Source organism: Dendropsophus ebraccatus, chromosome 9 (genome assembly GCF_027789765.1).
Source record: "Dendropsophus ebraccatus isolate aDenEbr1 chromosome 9, aDenEbr1.pat, whole genome shotgun sequence".
NCBI lineage: Eukaryota > Metazoa > Chordata > Amphibia > Anura > Hylidae > Dendropsophus > Dendropsophus ebraccatus.
Genome location: NC_091462.1, coordinates 113,534,906 through 113,553,261, shown reverse-complemented (window position 1 = coordinate 113,553,261; position 18,356 = coordinate 113,534,906). Strand labels below are relative to the sequence as shown.

General features: G+C 46.6%; 1 protein-coding gene across 2 annotated transcripts; it reads left to right on the top strand.

Moving 5' to 3' along the window:
- The first annotated feature begins 344 nt into the window (after positions 1-344).
- Positions 345-17,100, top strand: LOC138800527 (zymogen granule membrane protein 16-like). Of its 2 annotated transcripts, none has more exons than XM_069982268.1 (4): positions 345-436; positions 10,638-10,743; positions 11,847-11,979; positions 16,516-17,100. In XM_069982268.1, exons 1-4 carry the CDS (start codon positions 365-367, stop codon positions 16,838-16,840), a joined length of 636 nt encoding a protein of 211 aa, XP_069838369.1. In that variant the 5' UTR covers positions 345-364; the 3' UTR covers positions 16,841-17,100. The 2 variants fall into 2 exon arrangements, with proteins under 2 accessions (XP_069838369.1, XP_069838371.1); XM_069982270.1 differs by lacking the exon at positions 345-436 and adding an exon at positions 9,497-9,592.
- The last annotated feature ends 1,256 nt before the right edge of the window (positions 17,101-18,356 follow it).

Genomic DNA, 18,356 nt, shown 5'->3' with positions numbered 1-18,356 from the left:
ATGTTGTAAGCTGCATTGAATTTAAAGGGGCAGTTACTCCTGATGACTCTGTGACCACCTGTTATGTCCACACCTATTGGATGTGGCTTCTGTAGAGAGACGGGTGGTGTAGGGGGAGGGTCTGCAGGGGATGGTTGGGGTATACTTTCTTGCCCTTTCTCCCCTTCCACCCCCTCCCCTTACCCTTCATACTTTGTTCATGAGCCACCATAAGGCCCATGTGATGCTGTGCTGGGTACCAGATGTCCCGGGCCTGGGCGGGGGGCTCATAGTATGCCGGTGACTAGTACATCTTACCGGTCCTCAGCCTGTTGGCATCACTCATATACCACACATATCAGACATCCACCAGGACTTGGCCGTGATGGACGCCATATGGTACCTGGATCCTATATATACAGATGATGGAAGTCACATCCCTGCAGACGGACACCAGGTAAGTTTCTCCTCCTCCTCTAGTTCTTGGTTTATTCTTATTTAGTTCTTTCCTGAGTTTTGGTTTCTTATTTCTATCCTGTTCTCCTCCTGGGTCCTAGTGCTTGTCACTCTGTTAGGGATATTTGCAGGGACAGTGTATGGTATGAGGGGTATAGTTCAGGGGTAGCTCTGGGGAAAGATTAGGGACAGTCAGCCAGGGTGACATTCCTGTTTGTTCCCGTCCATCACTTTCTGCTTCATTCCTGGTGGCCATCATCATTCATCTATCCATCTCTGGGTATTGTCGTGTGTTGGTGCATTGCTGTCCTTGTCCTTTCGGTATTGTTACGCTGTGTATGTTGTGTTATACGAGATATATTTACTGTTAATCCCGGGGGAATCTGAGAACTGGAAGCTACGATCAGGACCAAGGAAAAGCGGCTGCTATAGCTGAGGTCTAGTGCTGCCATCTATTGCCCAGTCAGTGTAGTTACAGTTACCAGCATGATGGTACTGTCACTGGTCTATTATATATAACAATGGGGGTACTGTCACTGGTCTATTATATATAGCAATGGAGGTACTGTCACTGGTCTATTATATATAGCAATGGGGGTACTGTCACTGGTCTATTATATATAGCAATGGGGGTACTGTCACTGGTCTATTATATATAACAATGGGGGTACTGTCACTGGTCTATTATATATATCAATGGGGGTACTGTCACTGGTCTATTATATATAGCAATGGAGGTACTGTCACTGGTCTATTATATATAGCAATGGGGGTACTGTCACTGGTCTATTATATATAACAATGGGGGTACTGTCACTGGTCTATTATATATAACAATGGGGGTACTGTCACTGGTCTATTATATATAGCAATGGAGGTACTGTCACTGGTCTATTATATATAACAATGGGGGTACTGTCACTGGTCTATTATATATAGCAATGGAGGTACTGTCACTGGTCTATTATATATAGCAATGGGGGTACTGTCACTGGTCTATTATATATAGCAATGGGGGTACTGTCACTGGTCTATTATATATAGCAATGGAGGTACTGTCACTGGTCTATTATATATAGCAATGGGGGTACTGTCACTGGTCTATTATATATAACAATGGGGGTACTGTCACTGGTCTATTATATATAACAATGGGGGTACTGTCACTGGTCTATTATATATAGCAATGGGGGTACTGTCACTGGTCTATTATATATAACAATGGGGGTACTGTCACTGGTCTATTATATATAACAATGGGGGTACTGTCACTGGTCTATTATATATAACAATGGGGGTACTGTCACTGGTCTATTATATATAGCAATGGGGGTACTGTCACTGGTCTATTATATATAGCAATGGGGGTACTGTCACTGGTCTTTTATATATAACAATGGGGGTACTGTCACTGGTCTGTATACCCGAGGAAGAGACACTCTCCTGATGTCATTATCAGTCAGTGATGTCACTATCAGTATAACAATGGGGGTACTGTCAGTGATGTCACTATCAGTATAACAATGGGGGTACTTGTGTAGAGTACTTTCCCATAATGTGAGGGGATTTAATTCTCCGATAAAACGCAAAAAGGCCTTCCGAGACTATCTTAAACATACCCCCGACGTCATAGCTCTGCAGGAATGTCATTTTACATCTCACTCCCTCCCTAAATATTTCCACCCCCAATACTCTACAGTCCACATTGCTCCGTATCAAACTAAGTCCAGGGGAGTCATGTTCCTTATCCGCAATTCTTTTCCCTTTACCCTACAAAAAGAAATCATAGACCCGGAAGGTCGCTTCCTGGTGCTGCTGGGAACAGTATATCTGCCTGGTTAACACGTACGCTCCCACAGATGATCCGCTAAGTTTTTTGTACATATGTGTTCACTTATTTCTGATTTGCAATATGATATCCTGATTTGGGCTGGTGACTTTAACATGGTCTATAATGGCAAATTGGACAGGTCCAACGACGCTCCCCTGCGCGGCACAGGTGCTCAGCAGCGTCTTTTGACCTCATCCTTTTCTAATGTGGGATTGGCAGATGTGTGGAGGGAACATAATGGTACTGCCAGGGGATACACCTACTATTCGCCAACTCATCACCACTATACTAGGATCGACTGGGTCCTTACCTCCACGTCTACTCTCCCTGCACTTTTGTACGCTAGACATGTCCTCTCAGTATGGTCTATAGACAAAGTTATAACCAGAGTGAATGATATTATGCTTTCAGAAAGAATAGCAGCTCTGCGTGGGGACGTGGTGGCCCTGTACGAGAAGACCTGGTCCCCTTGGTTTACCTCCTCTTATGTCACAGATATTTCCTATTATATCTCTTTGTGATTCCTAGCCGTCCCCCCCCCCCCATATGACATATTCCATTTGCTTTGTATCTGTACACAACATGATACTTGAAGATTTCTCTTATTCTTCTGTTACGTTGTTTTTGTAACTTCCTATGATTTCTGAAAGATGGCCATGTAGGCCGCTGAATGTTTTACCTGATTGTCTGATCTTTAAATAAAATTAATATGTTTGATACTAACAATGGGGGTACTGTCAGTGATGTCACTATCAGTATAACAATGGGGGTACTGTCAGTGATGTCACTATCAGTATAACAATGGGGGTACTGTCAGTGATGTCACTATCAGTATAACAATGGGTGTACTGTCAGTGCTGTCACTATCAGTATAACAATGGGGGTACTGTCAGTGATGTCACTATCAGTATAACAATGGGGTTACTGTCAGTGATGTCACTATCAGTATAACAATGGGGGTACTGTCAGTGATGTCACTATCAGTATAACAATGGGGGTACTGTCAGTGATGTCATTATCAGTATAACAATGGGGTACTGTCAGTGATGTCACTATCAGTATAACAATGGGGGTACTATCAGTGATGTCAGTATCAGTATAACAATGGGGGTACTGTCAGTGATGTCAGTATCAGTATAACAATGGGGGACTGTTAGTGATGTCACTATCAGTATAACAATGGGTGTACTGTCAGTGCTGTCACTATCAGTATAACAATGGGGGTACTATCAGTGATGTCACTATCAGTATAACAATGGGGGACTGTTAGTGATGTCACTATCAGTATAACAATAGGGGTACTGTCAGTGATGTCACTATCAGTATAACAATGGGGGACTGTTAGTGATGTCACTATCAGTATAACAATGGGGTACTGTCAGTGATGTCACTATCAGTATAACAATGGGGGTACTGTCAGTGATGTCATTATCAGTATAACAATGGGGGTACTGTCAGTGATGTCATTATCAGTATAACAATGGGGGTACTGTCAGTGATGTCATTATCAGTATAACAATGGGGGTACTGTCAGTGATGTCACTATCAGTATAACAATGGGGGTACTGTCAGTGATGTCATTATCAGTATAACAATAGGGGTTCTGTTTTATGAATCCTTCTGGGTGTCGCTTCTGTAGATGAAGAGAGATGGGAAGGTGTGGTGTGCTCTTCTCTTTTTTGTAGTACTCAGTCGGTGATTGTGGTTCTGTGGTGAGCCCCCGGATAATGTTGTAGCGGTGGGACGGTCGGTCACTTGGTAGGTGTTGTAGTGTGACGCCACTCCTGTGGTGGACGGCCGAGATACAGCCGGACCTTTGGGTTTCGTCACGTGAAGCCAGTGCCTGGTGGGCACACAGGTGTGATGGCACACCTGCTTTTAAGGTGTAAGGCCGGTTGTACCCTTCTCGCCTGTGGTCGGTGTCCTGTCGGGTTGCTGCCGGGTCCCTTGGGATAAAGTAGTCACAGATGATACAGTCACAGGTGGCCAGAGCGGTGTAGTAACCCTCCCAGATAGTAGTAGGACCCGCCACCCACAGATAGGGGAGATGTCCCAAGGTTGCGGTGTAAGTGCTGTGCAGGTGGTAGCGAATAATCACAGTCGATAACAATGACTTGGTTACTACTTGTAAATGTGCAGCAGGTAAAACAACGGATCTTGATATACACTTGATCCAGTTCCAATAAATACACAAACATAGAACCATCAGATGTACGGGATAAGTGCTGAGTAGGATGTAGTAGAGTTGGTAGAGTTGTATTGAGGTAGTAGAGAGGAGAGTGCCGTGAGAGTCTTGACCCAATTAGTAATGTGCCCTGCCGGGAGGTTGTAGTATGTAGAATACTTGTAGAAGAAGAAGGAGAAACAACCTGTGCCTGTGTATTGATCTTTCCTAGAGTCTTCACACCACCTGATGCCCACTAGCTTTGGCTGAACCGTACTAATAGGTGACACAGGCCCCAGACCCTGTTACCTGGGATGAGCGGAATGGTTAGGATTTCCTAAGTACACGCTGCGAGATGGAGTCAATAGACTTTATGTAACTTTGCTCCACCTGGATCAGTTCCTAACTCTTTGGCTTTTGTGGATATTGTCCTGCTCTGTAGCTACTCATTGTCCTCGGCTAGTCTTCTCTTGAAGGGCTTAGCAGTGCATCACACAGCGTGTTTGATGCTTCAAGAAAAAGGTTTGTCAGAGGGCTCTGTTCTGCGTCCTACCCATGCGGGGTACTGACTTGTGGAGGGGACCTGGCAGAGGGCCAGGGCCCAGGTAGAACCACAGTGGAGAGCTATCTGAGCTTCGTCCTTTTTCCACCAAAGCTCAGCTAAGACTCCTCCTTCACCCAAGGGACTAACTTCCTAACCATCGTGTAAGATGCGCTGTGGTTGGGTGGAAAGAGTGCAGTAGAGAAAGGGGATAGAAAAGAGAGGATAGGAGAGAAGAAAGGAGAAATCCTACTGGACAACAGAATCTGGGACACAAACAATAACCCTTTAGGATACTTCAGCTGTGCAGCTTCTAGACCTTAGTTATACGATACAGCGACATCTAGTGGTCATCTCTGATAAAACTATAGCTGTGACAAGACCACAAACAAGTACAGACTTTTACGAGGGGTGTAAAGTATAGCAACACCCGCAGTGGGACACTACAGTGATGCCAGTGCTAGTCCAGCACACAGGTGTGATGTTGGTACCTGCTTTAGTGTGGCTGGTTTGTACTGTTCCCCAAATGGTCAGTCACCTACCGGGCTCTAATGGGTCCTTTGGGCTCTTGTCACGGCAGTCCTGAGTGGCAATTGACCCACCTGGACTATCGGTACCGCCACCCACAGAAAGGGGAAAAATAACCCAAGGTGTGCGGCTAGCGTGTATAGGTGCTGGTGTGGAGGAAAGGATGACAGAGTCCCGGTGATGGAAAAAATAGAACAGCTTTACTGTGCAGTCTATTAAGGATACAAAACACTTTAGCAGCAAATAGATAAATCTTTGTATAGACTTTAGTACTTCAACTTGGTTTGTGCTGGGAGATGCCTGAAGAAGTAGAGTAGAGTAGAGTAGCGGTGCTTAAAAAGTAGAGTAGAGCAGCGTAGAGGAGAGGAAATTGTCAAGGGAGTCCCAACCCAATGTAGCAATGTACTCTGCCGGAACTTTGGAGAGATACTTAGGAGTGAGAGATACTTGTACCCATGTTTAGACTAATGTCTGACCACCTTTTGCCCTACAGTGTCAAGCTTCCCGTCCTAATAGGGTGATACAAGCCCCAGCCTTGGTTACTTGGGTGAAGCTAAGTGTCCGAACCTTCCCGATTATACTTGCACTGGGAGATAGGATACATAGACCTTCTAGTAGCTTTGTTCTATCCAGGCTAGTTCCTCTTGTGTATCAGGATACTGCCCTTCACTTTGTAGAGTGGTTCTCGGCGTGGGCTACAGCCATCCCTGACTTTTCTCCCGCTTGTAGTGTCTAGCACTGCATAATAGCTATAGTAGATAGACTAGAAGAACTGAGTGTCTCTGATTGCTTCTGCATACGCGTGTCTCAACTAACTCACTGAACTGAACTGACTTCCTCCCACACAGGGCTAACTAGCTACATCAACAGGGGCTGTGTGTGTGTAGAACAGAAATAGGTAGAGGAAGAAACAACATCTCCCATAGATCAGCACAGAACACATGGCACAACAATAACAGTAACCCTTTACTTGACATCAGCTGTGCATGAGATAACAAGGTTTAAAAGTAACACTGACACCTAGTGGTGAAACTAGAGAATACCACCGTCATCCCCACTCAACCTGAAGAGAGAACTTTACGACAGGTGCCTAGGGTACTCAATTGTGGGACACCACAAAAGCACAATGCCAAGTGGCAGCTAAGGAGGTGTAAAGCCCACAACGCTGGATAAATCTCACCTCGATCAGGGTCGGGGCTCATGGCTTAATGTGGAGTCCTGTCCTTGGCCCCTAAACCAGGACGTCATCCCCGGACTCCACTATTGCAGGTGTAGATGCTAAAGTCATCATCTATGGCCTCCTGAGAAGTGGGGGGGTTGTTACACGACTGCGGAGGTCCTGCTTCCTGCCATTGACCAGGGATCTGGAATAAAAAGCGGAGGAGGAAAAGTTCTGAAAATTCTCATGTGTTCACATTGAAAGTTCTATCACATTTTCTGTCCCCATTACAGCATGATGTGCCTATCCAGAAAGCACAGCAGAGCCATAAAGTGACTGTTACAGGAAGGGTTAATGGGGTGACGGCCACGGAGAAGGAGCAGTGAGCTCACCAGCCGCCACTTACCTCACTGCAGTCCCATGTAAATGTGATCTCTGTGTCCTCGGAGCCATAAGTGCTCATACTTCCCGTCCTCGGAGGACTCCAGGGCTATGGAAGGTAAATGAGGATGACTCAGGGGTCAGACCCATCATACCGCACAAGCGTCACACATCAGTGATGGATCAGGGTTATAGGTATAATCCAAGGAAAGGACGAGAGAACATGGTAGAAAAGTCCGGACAATAAAGACAACGTCATATAGTGATATACAGTGTCTACATAATACCACCATATAGTGCTAATAGAGCAGGGCTATACAGTGCAACAATACCATAGAGCGTATAAATAATACCACCATATACTGCTAACAGAGCAGTGTTATACAGTGTCTACATAATACCATAATATACTGCTAATAGAGCAGGGCTGTACAGTGTCTACATAATACCACCATATAGGGCTAATAGAGCAGGGCTATACAGTGTCTTCATAATACCACCATATAGTGCTAATAGAGCAGGGCTATACAGTGTCTACATAATACCATAATATACTGCTAATAGAGCAGGGCTGTACAGTGTCTACATAATACCACCATATAGGGCTAATAGAGCAGGGCTATACAGTGTCTACATAATACCACCATATAGTGCTAATCTAATAGAGCAGGGCTATACAGTGTCTACATAATACCACCATATAGTGCTAATAGAGCAGGGCTATACAGTGCAACAATACCATAGAGCGTATAAATAATACCACCATATACTGCTAACAGAACAGTGTTATACAGTGTCTACATAATACCACCATATACTGCTAATAGAGCAGGGCTATACAGTGTCTACATAATAACACCATATAGGGCTAATAGAGCAGGGCTATACAGTGCAACAATACCATAGAGTGTATAAATAATACCACCATATAGTGCTAATATAACAGTACCATAGAGTGTATAATACCAGCATATAGTGCTAATATAACAGTACCATACATTGTATAATACCACCATATAGTGCTAATATAACAGTACCATAGAGTGTATAATACCAGCATATAGTGCTAATATAACAGTACCATAGAGTGTATAATACCAGCATATAGTGCTAATATAACAGTACCATACATTGTATAATACCACCATATAGTGCTAATATAACAGTACCATAGAGTGTATAATACTGCCATATAGTGCTAATATTACAGTACCATACATTGTATAATGCCACCATATAGTGCTAATATTACAGTACCATAGAGTGTATAATACTGCCATATAGTGCTGATATAACAGTACCATACATTGTATAATACCACCATATAGTGCTGATATAACAGTACCATAGAGTGTATAATACCACCATATAGTGCTAATATAACAGTACCATAGAGTGTATAATACTGCCATATAGTGCTGATATAACAGTACCATACATTGTATAATACCACCATATAGTGCTAATATAACAGTACCATAGAGTGTATAATACTGCCATATAGTGCTAATATTACAGTACCATAGAGTGTATAATATCACCATATAGTGCTGATATAACAGTACCATAGAGTGTATAATATCACCATATAGCGCTGATATAACAGTACCATAGAGTGTATAATACTGCCATATAGTGCTAATATAACAGTACTATACATTGTATAATACCACCATATAGTGCTAATATAACAGTACCATAGAGTGTATAATACCACTATATAGTGCTAATATAACAGTACCATACATTGTATAATACCACCATATAGTGCTGATATAACAGTACCATAGAAAGTATAATACTACAATATAGTGCTAATATAACAGTACCATAGAGTGTATAATACCGCCATATAGTGCTGATATAACGGTACCATACATTGTATAATACCGCCATATAGTGCTAATATAACAGTACCATAGAGTGTATAATACCGCCATATAGTGCTGATATAACAGTACCATAGAGTGTATAATACCGCCATATAGTGCTGATATAACAGTACCATACATTGTATAATACCGCCATATAGTGCTGACAGTAAATCCTTTATCCAGTTGCTGAGTGTAACTGGATCTTGATCACACCTGTCCCCCTCCATTATCCCCTTGAGGGTCCCATCCCTCCTTCAGGTTACACCTTCTTGCCCCTGACACCCTCACACTCGCCTTATTTACTATGTGATACTATATATACCTCATATTATATGAGCCGCCATAAAGTGATCTGTGATGCTGTGCTGGCGGGCAGATGTTGTGCAGGGGCAGAGGGTTTGGCGCCGTGTACACAGCGTTACACCTCATCTTATCTCTCTGCGCCCTTTGTCTCTCCGGGTCACTTTAACCCTGTAGATGCTGCTCAGCCCCCCCCCCCCCCCCCGCACCTGCGGATACCACAGAGGGATTCTCAGGAAGGTGGCAGTGATGGGGTTAAGGTGATGTCAGTGTACCGCCCTGTACTATATGATGATTGCCATATGGTACCCGGATAATAGAGGATCCTATATATACAGATGATGGGAGACACAGTCACATCCCTGCAGACGGACACCAGGTAAGTGTCTCCTCCTCCTCCTCTAGGACTGGACGGGGCATTATATATATATATATATATATATATATCTATATATATATATATAGGGTGATACTAGATGTGAGGAGCTGACCCAAGAAGCCCAAGGGACTAGATAACAATGGGGGTACTGTCAGTGATGTCACTATCAGTATAACAATGGGGGTACTGTCAGTGATGTCACTCAGTATAACAATGGGGGTACTGTCAGTGATGTCACTATCAGTATAACAATGGGGGTACTGTCAGTGATGTCACTATCAGTATAACAATGGGGGTACTGTCAGTGATGTCACTCAGTATAACAATGGGGGTACTGTCAGTGATGTCATTATCAGTATAACAATGGGGGTACTGTCGGTGATGTCACTATCAGTATAACAATGGGGTACTGTCAGTGCTGTCACTATCAGTATAACAATGGGGGACTGTTAGTGATGTCACTATCAGTATAACAATAGGGGTACTGTCAGTGATGTCACTATCAGTATAACAATGGGGGACTGTTAGTGATGTCACTATCAGTATAACAATGGGGGTACTGTCAGTAATGTCACTATCAGTATAACAATGGGGGTACTGTCAGTGATGTCACTATCAGTATAACAATGGGGGTACTGTCAGTGATGTCACTATCAGTATAACAATGGGGGTACGGTCAGTGATGTCACTATCAGTATAACAATGGGGGTACGGTCAGTGATGTCACTATCAGTATAACAATGGGGGTACTGTCAGTATCAGTATAACAATGGGGGTACGGTCAGTGATGTCACTATCAGTATAACAATGGGGGTGCTGTCAGTGATATCACTATCAGTATAACAATGGGGGGACTGTCAGTGATGTCACTATCAGTATAACAATGGGGGGACTGTCAGTGATGTCACTATCAGTATAACAATGGGGGTACTGTCAGTGATGTCACTATCAGTATAACAATGGGGGTACTGTCAGTGATATCACTATCAGTATAACAATGGGTCCATTCATAGTATAATAATATATCTGATCTCCTGGGTTATAGCTCTGGACCAGCGACTCCTCCAGCTCTGCTCTGCACTCCCCTCCCTGCACAATGCTGGCTCTGCTGTGCCTGTGCCTGATCCTCGGCTCCTCAGTGGCCTCTAGTGGTGAGTGCTGGTCATTACATCTCCCCCTGGGATTTCTTGTAGTTATCTATATGCATGTACTATACTATGTGAACACTGTGCAGTCATACAGTAACAGCTGCACAGTCCTCTATGTCCCCTACCCTGCACTCATCTCTATGCTCATAGGGTTACATCTGCACAGTCCTCTCTGTCCCCTCCCTGCACTCATCTCTATGCTTAGGGTTACACCTGCACAGTCCTCTCTGTCCTCTCCCTGCACTCATCTCTATGCTCATAGGGTTACAGCTGCACAGTCCTCTCTGTCCCCTCCCTGCATTCATCTCTATGCTCATAGGGTTACAGCACAGCACAGTCCTCTCTGTCCCCTCCCTGCACTCATCTCTGTGCTTATAGGGTTACAGCACAGCACAGTCCTCTCTGTCCCCTCCCTGCACTCATCTCTATGCTTATAGGGTTACAGCACAGCACAGCACAGTCCTCTCTGTCCCCTCACTGCACTCATCTCTATGCTCATTGGGTTACAGCTGCACAGTCCTCTCTGTCCCCTCCCTGCACTCATCTCTATGCTCATAGGGTTACAGCACAGCACAGTCCTCTCTGTCCCCTCCCTGCACTCATCTCTGTGCTTATAGGGTTACAGCAGCACAGCACAGTCCTCTCTGTCCCCTCCCTGCACTCATCTCTATGCTTATAGGGTTACAGCACAGCACAGTCCTCTCTGTCCCCTCCCTGCACTCATCTCTATGGTCATAGGGTTACAGCACAGTCCTCTCTGTCCACTCCCTGCACTCATCTCTATGCTCATAGGGTTACAGCACAGTCCTCTCTGTCCCCTTCCTGCACTCATCTCTATGCTCATAGGGTTACAGCACAGTCCTCTCTGTCCCCTCCCTGCACTCATCTCTATGCTCATAGGGTTACAGCACAGTCCGCTTAGATGAAGTATCTGCTTATATCAGCGTCCTCAGGGCCATTGGTAAGGTACGGGTATATACAGTATATACCAGGGGCGGGGGGGGGGGGGGCTATGCAGGTTGGGCCAATGACTGCCTGTAGGAGACCCAGACACATAGTGGCCGAGTAATCTGGTAAGGTTCTGATTGTCTCTTCTCCTCCTGCAGTGCAGTCTCGTCTCTCCTCCTTTGTGGGGGAGTACGGTGCCGGAGGGGGCACTGCCTTCTCATTCTCCTCAGATCAGCTGAATGGGCCAATAACTGGGCTGCGAGTGCGGGAGAATCCAAGCCATGTCATCGGGTAAGATACATTATATAATCTCATCGGGTAAGATACGTTATACCATCTCTTCTCAGCCTGTCTCCTGTAGAGTCTCTTCCATGGATATTCCCCTCCGAGTGTCCCATCTAATCACCTTCCTGCAGTCTCTTCTTACCACCTTCCCTGCAGTCTCTTCTTACCACCTTCCCTGCAATCTCTTCTGACTATCTTCGCTGCAGTCTCTCCTGACCATCTTCCCTGCAGTCTCTTCTTATCATCTTTCTGCAGAGTCTCTTCTGACCATCCTTCCTGCAGTCTCTTCTGATCACTATCCCTGCAGTCTCTTCTGATCACTGTCCCTGCAGTCTCTTCTGATCATCTCCTTAATCTCTTCTGACCATCTTCCCTGCAGTCTCTTCTTATCATCTCTCCTGCAGAGTCTCTTCTGATGATCTTCCCTGCAGTCTCTTCTCATCATCTCCCCTGCAGTCTCTTCTGACCATCTTCCCTGCAGTCTCTTCTGATCATCTTCCCTGCAGTCTCTTCTGATCATCTTCCCTGCAGTCTCTTCTGATCACCATCCATGCAGTCTCTTCTCATCATCTCCCCTGCAGAGTCTCTTCTGATCATCATCTTCCCTGCAGTCTCTTCTGATCATCTCCTTAATCTCTTCTGACCATCTTCCCTGCAGTCTCTTCTTATCATCTCTCCTGCAGAGTCTCTTCTGATGATCTTCCCTGCAGTCTCTTCTCATCATCTCCCCTGCAGTCTCTTCTGACCATCTTCCCTGCAGTCTCTTCTGATCATCTTCCCTGCAGTCTCTTCTGATCATCTTCCCTGCAGTCTCTTCTGATCACCATCCATGCAGTCTCTTCTCATCATCTCCCCTGCAGAGTCTCTTCTGATCATCATCTTCCCTGCAGTCTCTTCTGATCATCATCTTCCCTGCAGTCTCTTCTGATCATCCTTCCTGCAGTCTCTTCTGCCCATATTCCCTGCAGTCTCCTCTAATCATCTTCTTCTCTGCAGTCTCTTCTGATCACTGTCCCTGCAGTCTCTTCTGATCATCTCCTTAATCACTTCTGACCATCTTCCCTGCAGTCTCTTCTTATCATCTCCCCTGCAGAGTCTCTTCTGATCATCTTCCCTGCAGTCTCTTTTGATCACCATCCTTGCAGTCTCTTCTGACTATCTTTTCTGCAGTCTCTCCTGACCATCTTCCCTGCAGTCTCTTCTTATCATCTTTCTGCAGAGTCTCTTCTGACCATCCTTCCTGCAGTCTCTTCTGATCACTATCCCTGCAGTCTCTTCTGATCACTGTCCCTGCAGTCTCTTCTGATCATCTCCTTAATCTCTTCTGACCATCTTCCCTGCAGTCTCTTTTTATCATCTCTCCTGCAGAGTCTCTTCTGATGACCTTCCCTGCAGTCTCTTCTCTTCATCTCCCCTGCAGTCTCTTCTGATCATCTTCCCTGCAATCTCTTCTGATCACCTTCCCTGCAGTCTCTTCTCATCATCTTCCCTGCAGTCTCTTCTGATCATCATCTTCCCTGCAGTCTCTTCTGATCATCCTTCCTGCAGTCTCTTCTGCCCATATTCCCTGCAGTCTCCTCTAATCATCTTCTTCTCTGCAGTCTCTTCTGATCACTTTCCCTCCAGTCTCTTCTGACAATCTTCCCTGCAGTCTCTTCAAGCATCTTCCCTGCAGTCTCTTCTGTCCATCTTCCCTGCAGTCTCTTCTGATCATCTTCCCTGCAGTCTCTTCTGACCATCTTCCCTACAGTCTCTTCTGACCATCTTCGCGGCAGTCTCTTCTGACCATCTTCCCTGCGGTCTCTTCTGACCATCTTCCCTGCAGTCTCTTCTGACCATCTTCCCTGCAGTCTCTTCTGACCATCTTCCCTGCAGTCTCTTCTGATCATCTTCCCTGCAGTCTCTTCTGACCATCTTCCCTGCAGTCTTTTCTGACCATCTTCCCTGCAGTCTCTTCTGACCATCTTCCCTGCGGTCTCTTCTGACCATCTTCCCTGCGGTCTCTTCTGACCATCTTCCCTGCGGTCTCTTCTGACCATCTTCCCTGCGGTCTCTTCTGTCCATCTTCCCTGCGGTCTCTTCTGACCATCTTCCCTGCAGTCTCTTCTGACCATCTTCCCTGCGGTCTCTTCTGACCATCTCCCCTGCGGTCTCTTCTGACCATTTTCCCTGCGGTCTCTTCTGACCATCTTCCCTGCGGTCTCTTCTGACCATCTTCCCTGCGGTCTCTTCTGTCCATCTTCCCTGCGGTCTCTTCTGACCATCTTCCCTGCAGTCTCTTCTGACCATCTTCCCTGCGGTCTCTTCTGTCCATCTTCCCTGCGGTCTCTTCTGACCATCTTCCCTGCAGTCTCTTCTGACCATCTTCCCTGCAGTCTCTTCTGATCACCTTCCCTGCAGTCTCTTCTGACCATCTTCCCTGCGGTCTCTTCTGACCATCTTCCCTGCGGTCTCTTCTGTCCATCTTCCCTGCGGTCTCTTCTGACCATCTTCCCTGGAGTCTCTTCTGACCATCTTCCCTGCGGTCTCTTCTGACCATCTTCCCTGCAGTCTCTTCTGACCATCGTCCCTGCAGTCTCTTCTGATCACCTTCCCTGCAGTCTCTTCTGACCATCTTCCCTGCAGGTCATACAGCTTTGCCTTGAGATAACACTTCACACTTAATAAGACACTTGATGAGTTAGGATCCAGATCTGTAGTCAGCGGATAGGGAGTAGTACGGTCGTGTGGACTGAGTTGCGTGCTGAGAGTATAGTCAGAGGAGCAGAGAGGAGGATGTTGTGAGAGTCCCACCCCATTTAGGACTGTGCTCTGTCGGGGTGTTGGAGGATGAGGTAGAAGAATACTTGAGAAGAAAGAGAGAATACTTGTGCCTGTGTTTTGACCTTTGGGTCTTCGCACCACCTATTGCCCTACCAGTGTTGGGGGGGACCCGTCCTAGTGAGTGACACAAGCCCCAGATCTTGTTACCTGGGATGAGTGGATTAGTGGTTCCCTGCTGAAAGAGTTCATTGGCTTCTAGCAACTTTGCTCTATCTGGATCAGTTCCTAGCCTGTGCATACTGTCCTGCACTGTCTCTCTCCTTGTCCACAGCGTGGCTTAAGATGATCTCTGACTTGTCCTCTCTAGTGAAGGGTCTAACACTGCATAGTGTGGAGTGGAGTTACTTGAGAAGAAAAGGTTAGCTTCATGTGCCTGGATCTGCTTCTAGACTGCACACTGAGACTGGGGACTACTGGACTACTATAGAGAGCGTTCTGGCTTGTGTCCTTCCTCTACAGAGTCCAGTGAAAAAAGCCCTCTACACTTCCTCTACCCATGTGACTTCCTATCTACAGCCCCTGTAAGGTGTGCTGTGAATGGCTGCAGAGGGCATATAGGAGAAGTAAAGAGAGAAATGATAGGACAGAAGAAGAGAACACACTCATTGGTCTACAGATCCATGTGACATACAAATAAACGATAACCCTTTCAGTTCTACAGACGTGCATCAACTAAGTACATATACTTACAATAGCGACATCTTGTGGCGAAATTTTAACACTACTACATCACCACTTATATACAAAAATACAGGCTTTCGCAAAGGGTGTAACTACTAGCAACCCCAGTCTTTTCTGATCAACGTCCCTGCAGTCTCTTCTGTCCATCTTCCCTGTAGCCTCTTATGACCATCTTCCCTGTAGTCTCTTCTGACCATTTTCCCTGCAGTCTCTTCTGTCCACCTTTCCTGCAGTCTCTTCTGATCACCTTTCCTGCAGTCTCTTCTGATCACCGTCCCTGCAGTCTCTTCTGATCACCGTCCCTGCAGTCTCTTCTGATCACCGTCCCTGCAGTCTCTTCTGTCCACCTTCCCTGCAGTCTCTTCTGATCACCTTCCCTGCAGTCTCTTCTGTCCACCTTCCCTGCAGTCTCTTCTGTCCACCTTCCCTGTAGTCTCTTCTGACCATCTTCCCTGCAGTCTCTTCTGACCATCTTTCCTGCAGTCTCTTCTGATCACCATCCCTGCAGTCTCTTCTGACCATCTTCCCTGCAGTCTCTTCTGACCATCTTCCCTGCAGTCTCTTCTGACCATCTTCCCTGCAGTCTCTTCTGATCACCGTCCCTGCAGTCTCTTCTGATCACCTTCCCTGTAGTCTCTTCTGACCATCTTCCCTGCAGTCTCTTCAAGCATCTTCCCGGCAGTCTCTTCTGACCATCTTCCCCGCAGTCTCTTCTGTCCATCTTCCCGGCAGTCTCTTCTGACCATCTTCCCGGCAGTCTCTTCTGACCATCTTCCCTGCAGTCTCTTCTGACCATCTTCCCTTCAGTCTCTTCTGACAATCTTCCCTGCAGTCTCTTCTGTCCATCTTCCCGGCAGTCTCTTCTGATCACTGTCCCTGCAGTCTCTTCTGTCCATCTTCCCGGCAGTCTCTTCTGTCCATCTTCCTGGCAGTCTCTTCTGATCACTGTCCCTGCAGTCTCTTCTGTCCATCTTCCCGGCAGTCTCTTCTGTCCATCTTCCCGGCAGTCTTCCCTCTTCATGTTCTCGTCTTCCTCAGGATCCAGTTCCAGTTTGGCGGCATCTGGGGACCGTATTACGGGAATCCATCAGGGACGCTCCTTGAGATCTTACTGCACCGTGGAGAGAACATCACGCAGGTGTCGGGGAAGGTGGCCTCCTACGTGAACGAGCTGATCTTTGTGACCAGCCGGGGGAGGATCTTCCGATTTGGTCAGCCCTCCGGGAACAGCTTCAATGATTTCCCCCTGTATGACGGCACCGTCCTCCGCTATGTGAGCGGCCGCTATTCATCCGTCATACACAGCATTGGTTTCCATTGGGGAGTCAACCCAGGTTGTGTCCATTGTAAAGAGTCTAAATGATAGGACCCTCTACAGTGGTGGATGTGGGAACCATCCAGAGGGTCCCAGGGTACAATGTATGTCCACCTGTATCCACAAATCTGCTCTACTGCATACAGTCGTCCTATCGTCAGTGTTTCTACCTCTTTCTCACGTCCCTTCACCCTGTGCCACCATCCATTCTCCTGCACTGTCTGTCAGTGACCAGCAGGTGGCGCTGTCGCTCCTCTTACTTCTCTGGATAATAAGCAGTGAATAAATGAAAGGTTTTCCCATGATAACACGTTGCAGTCGTGTGTGTTCCCGTAACGCTCCGCCACTCACACTCGCTAGTTCTTAGTCACTGTACAGTATTTTGTGTTCTTCCCTCATTTCTGGGTTTGCCCTCGTTGGTGTAATACACCCCCCACCTGCACAGCAGCCTGATGCCCCAGTGCCTTCGTGTTCTTGTCAATTGTGTTATTGTTATATAAGGTCTGTCTTATAGTCTCACACAGCCCCCACACTCTCTCAGAGCCGGTCTGTCTTATAGTCTCACACAGTCCACACACTCTCTCAGATCTGGTCTGTCTTATAGTCTCACACAGTCCACACACTCTCTCAGAGCCGGTCTGTCTTATAGTCTCACACAGTCCACACACTCTCTCAGAGCCGGTCTGTCTTATAGTCTCACACAGTCCCCACACTCTCTCAGAGCCGGTGTGTCTTACAGTCTCACACAGCCCCCACACTCTCTCAGAGCCGGTCTGTCTTATAGTCTCACACAGTCCCCACACTCTCTCAGAGCCGGTCTGTCTTATAGTCTCACACAGTCCCCACACTCTCTCAGAGCCGGTCTGTCTTATAGTCTCACACAGTCCCTACACTCTCTCAGAGCCGGTCTGTCTTATAGTCTCACACAGTCCCTACACTCTCTCAGAGCCGGTCTGTCTTATAGTCTCACACAGTCCCCACACTCTCTCAGATCTGGTCTGTCTTATAGTCTCACACAGTCCACACACTCTCTCAGAGCCGGTCTGTCTTATAGTCTCACACAGTCCCCACACTCTCTCAGATCTGGTCTGTCTTATAGTCTCACACAGTCCCCACACTCTCTCAGAGCCGGTCTGTCTTATAGTCTCACACAGTCCCCACACTCTCTCAGAGCCGGTCTGTCTTATAGTCTCACACAGTCCCCACACTCTCTCAGAGCCGGTCTCTCTTATAGTCTCACACAGTCCACATACTCTCTCAGAGCCGGTCTGTCTTATAGTCTCACACAGTCCCCACACTCTCTCAGATCTGGTCTGTCTTATAGTCTCACACAGTCCCCACACTCTCTCAGATCTGGTCCGTATCATCCTCCAAAACCAGACTGATCAGAGTCCTCAATATGACTGGGTGGTGAAATTGGGTGAAGAATGGGTAATACTGGGTGGGGGTGATACAGGGAGGGGGTGATACAGGGTGGATGGGGGGGGGGGGGTAATACTGGGTGGGGGTGATACAGGGAGGGGGTGATACAGGGTGGATGGGGGGGGGTAATACTGGGTGGGGG

Bases quoted from the DNA above. Each gene is read 5' to 3' on its own strand.
- LOC138800527 (XM_069982268.1), top strand. From the start codon at position 365: ATGGACGCCATATGGTACCTGGATCCTATATATACAGATGATGGAAGT. The intron at 10,744-11,846 runs GTGAGTGCTGGT...CTCCTCCTGCAG, and splicing joins CTCCTCAGTGGCCTCTAGTG to TGCAGTCTCGTCTCTCCTCC. The intron at 11,980-16,515 runs GTAAGATACATT...CGTCTTCCTCAG, and splicing joins AATCCAAGCCATGTCATCGG to GATCCAGTTCCAGTTTGGCG.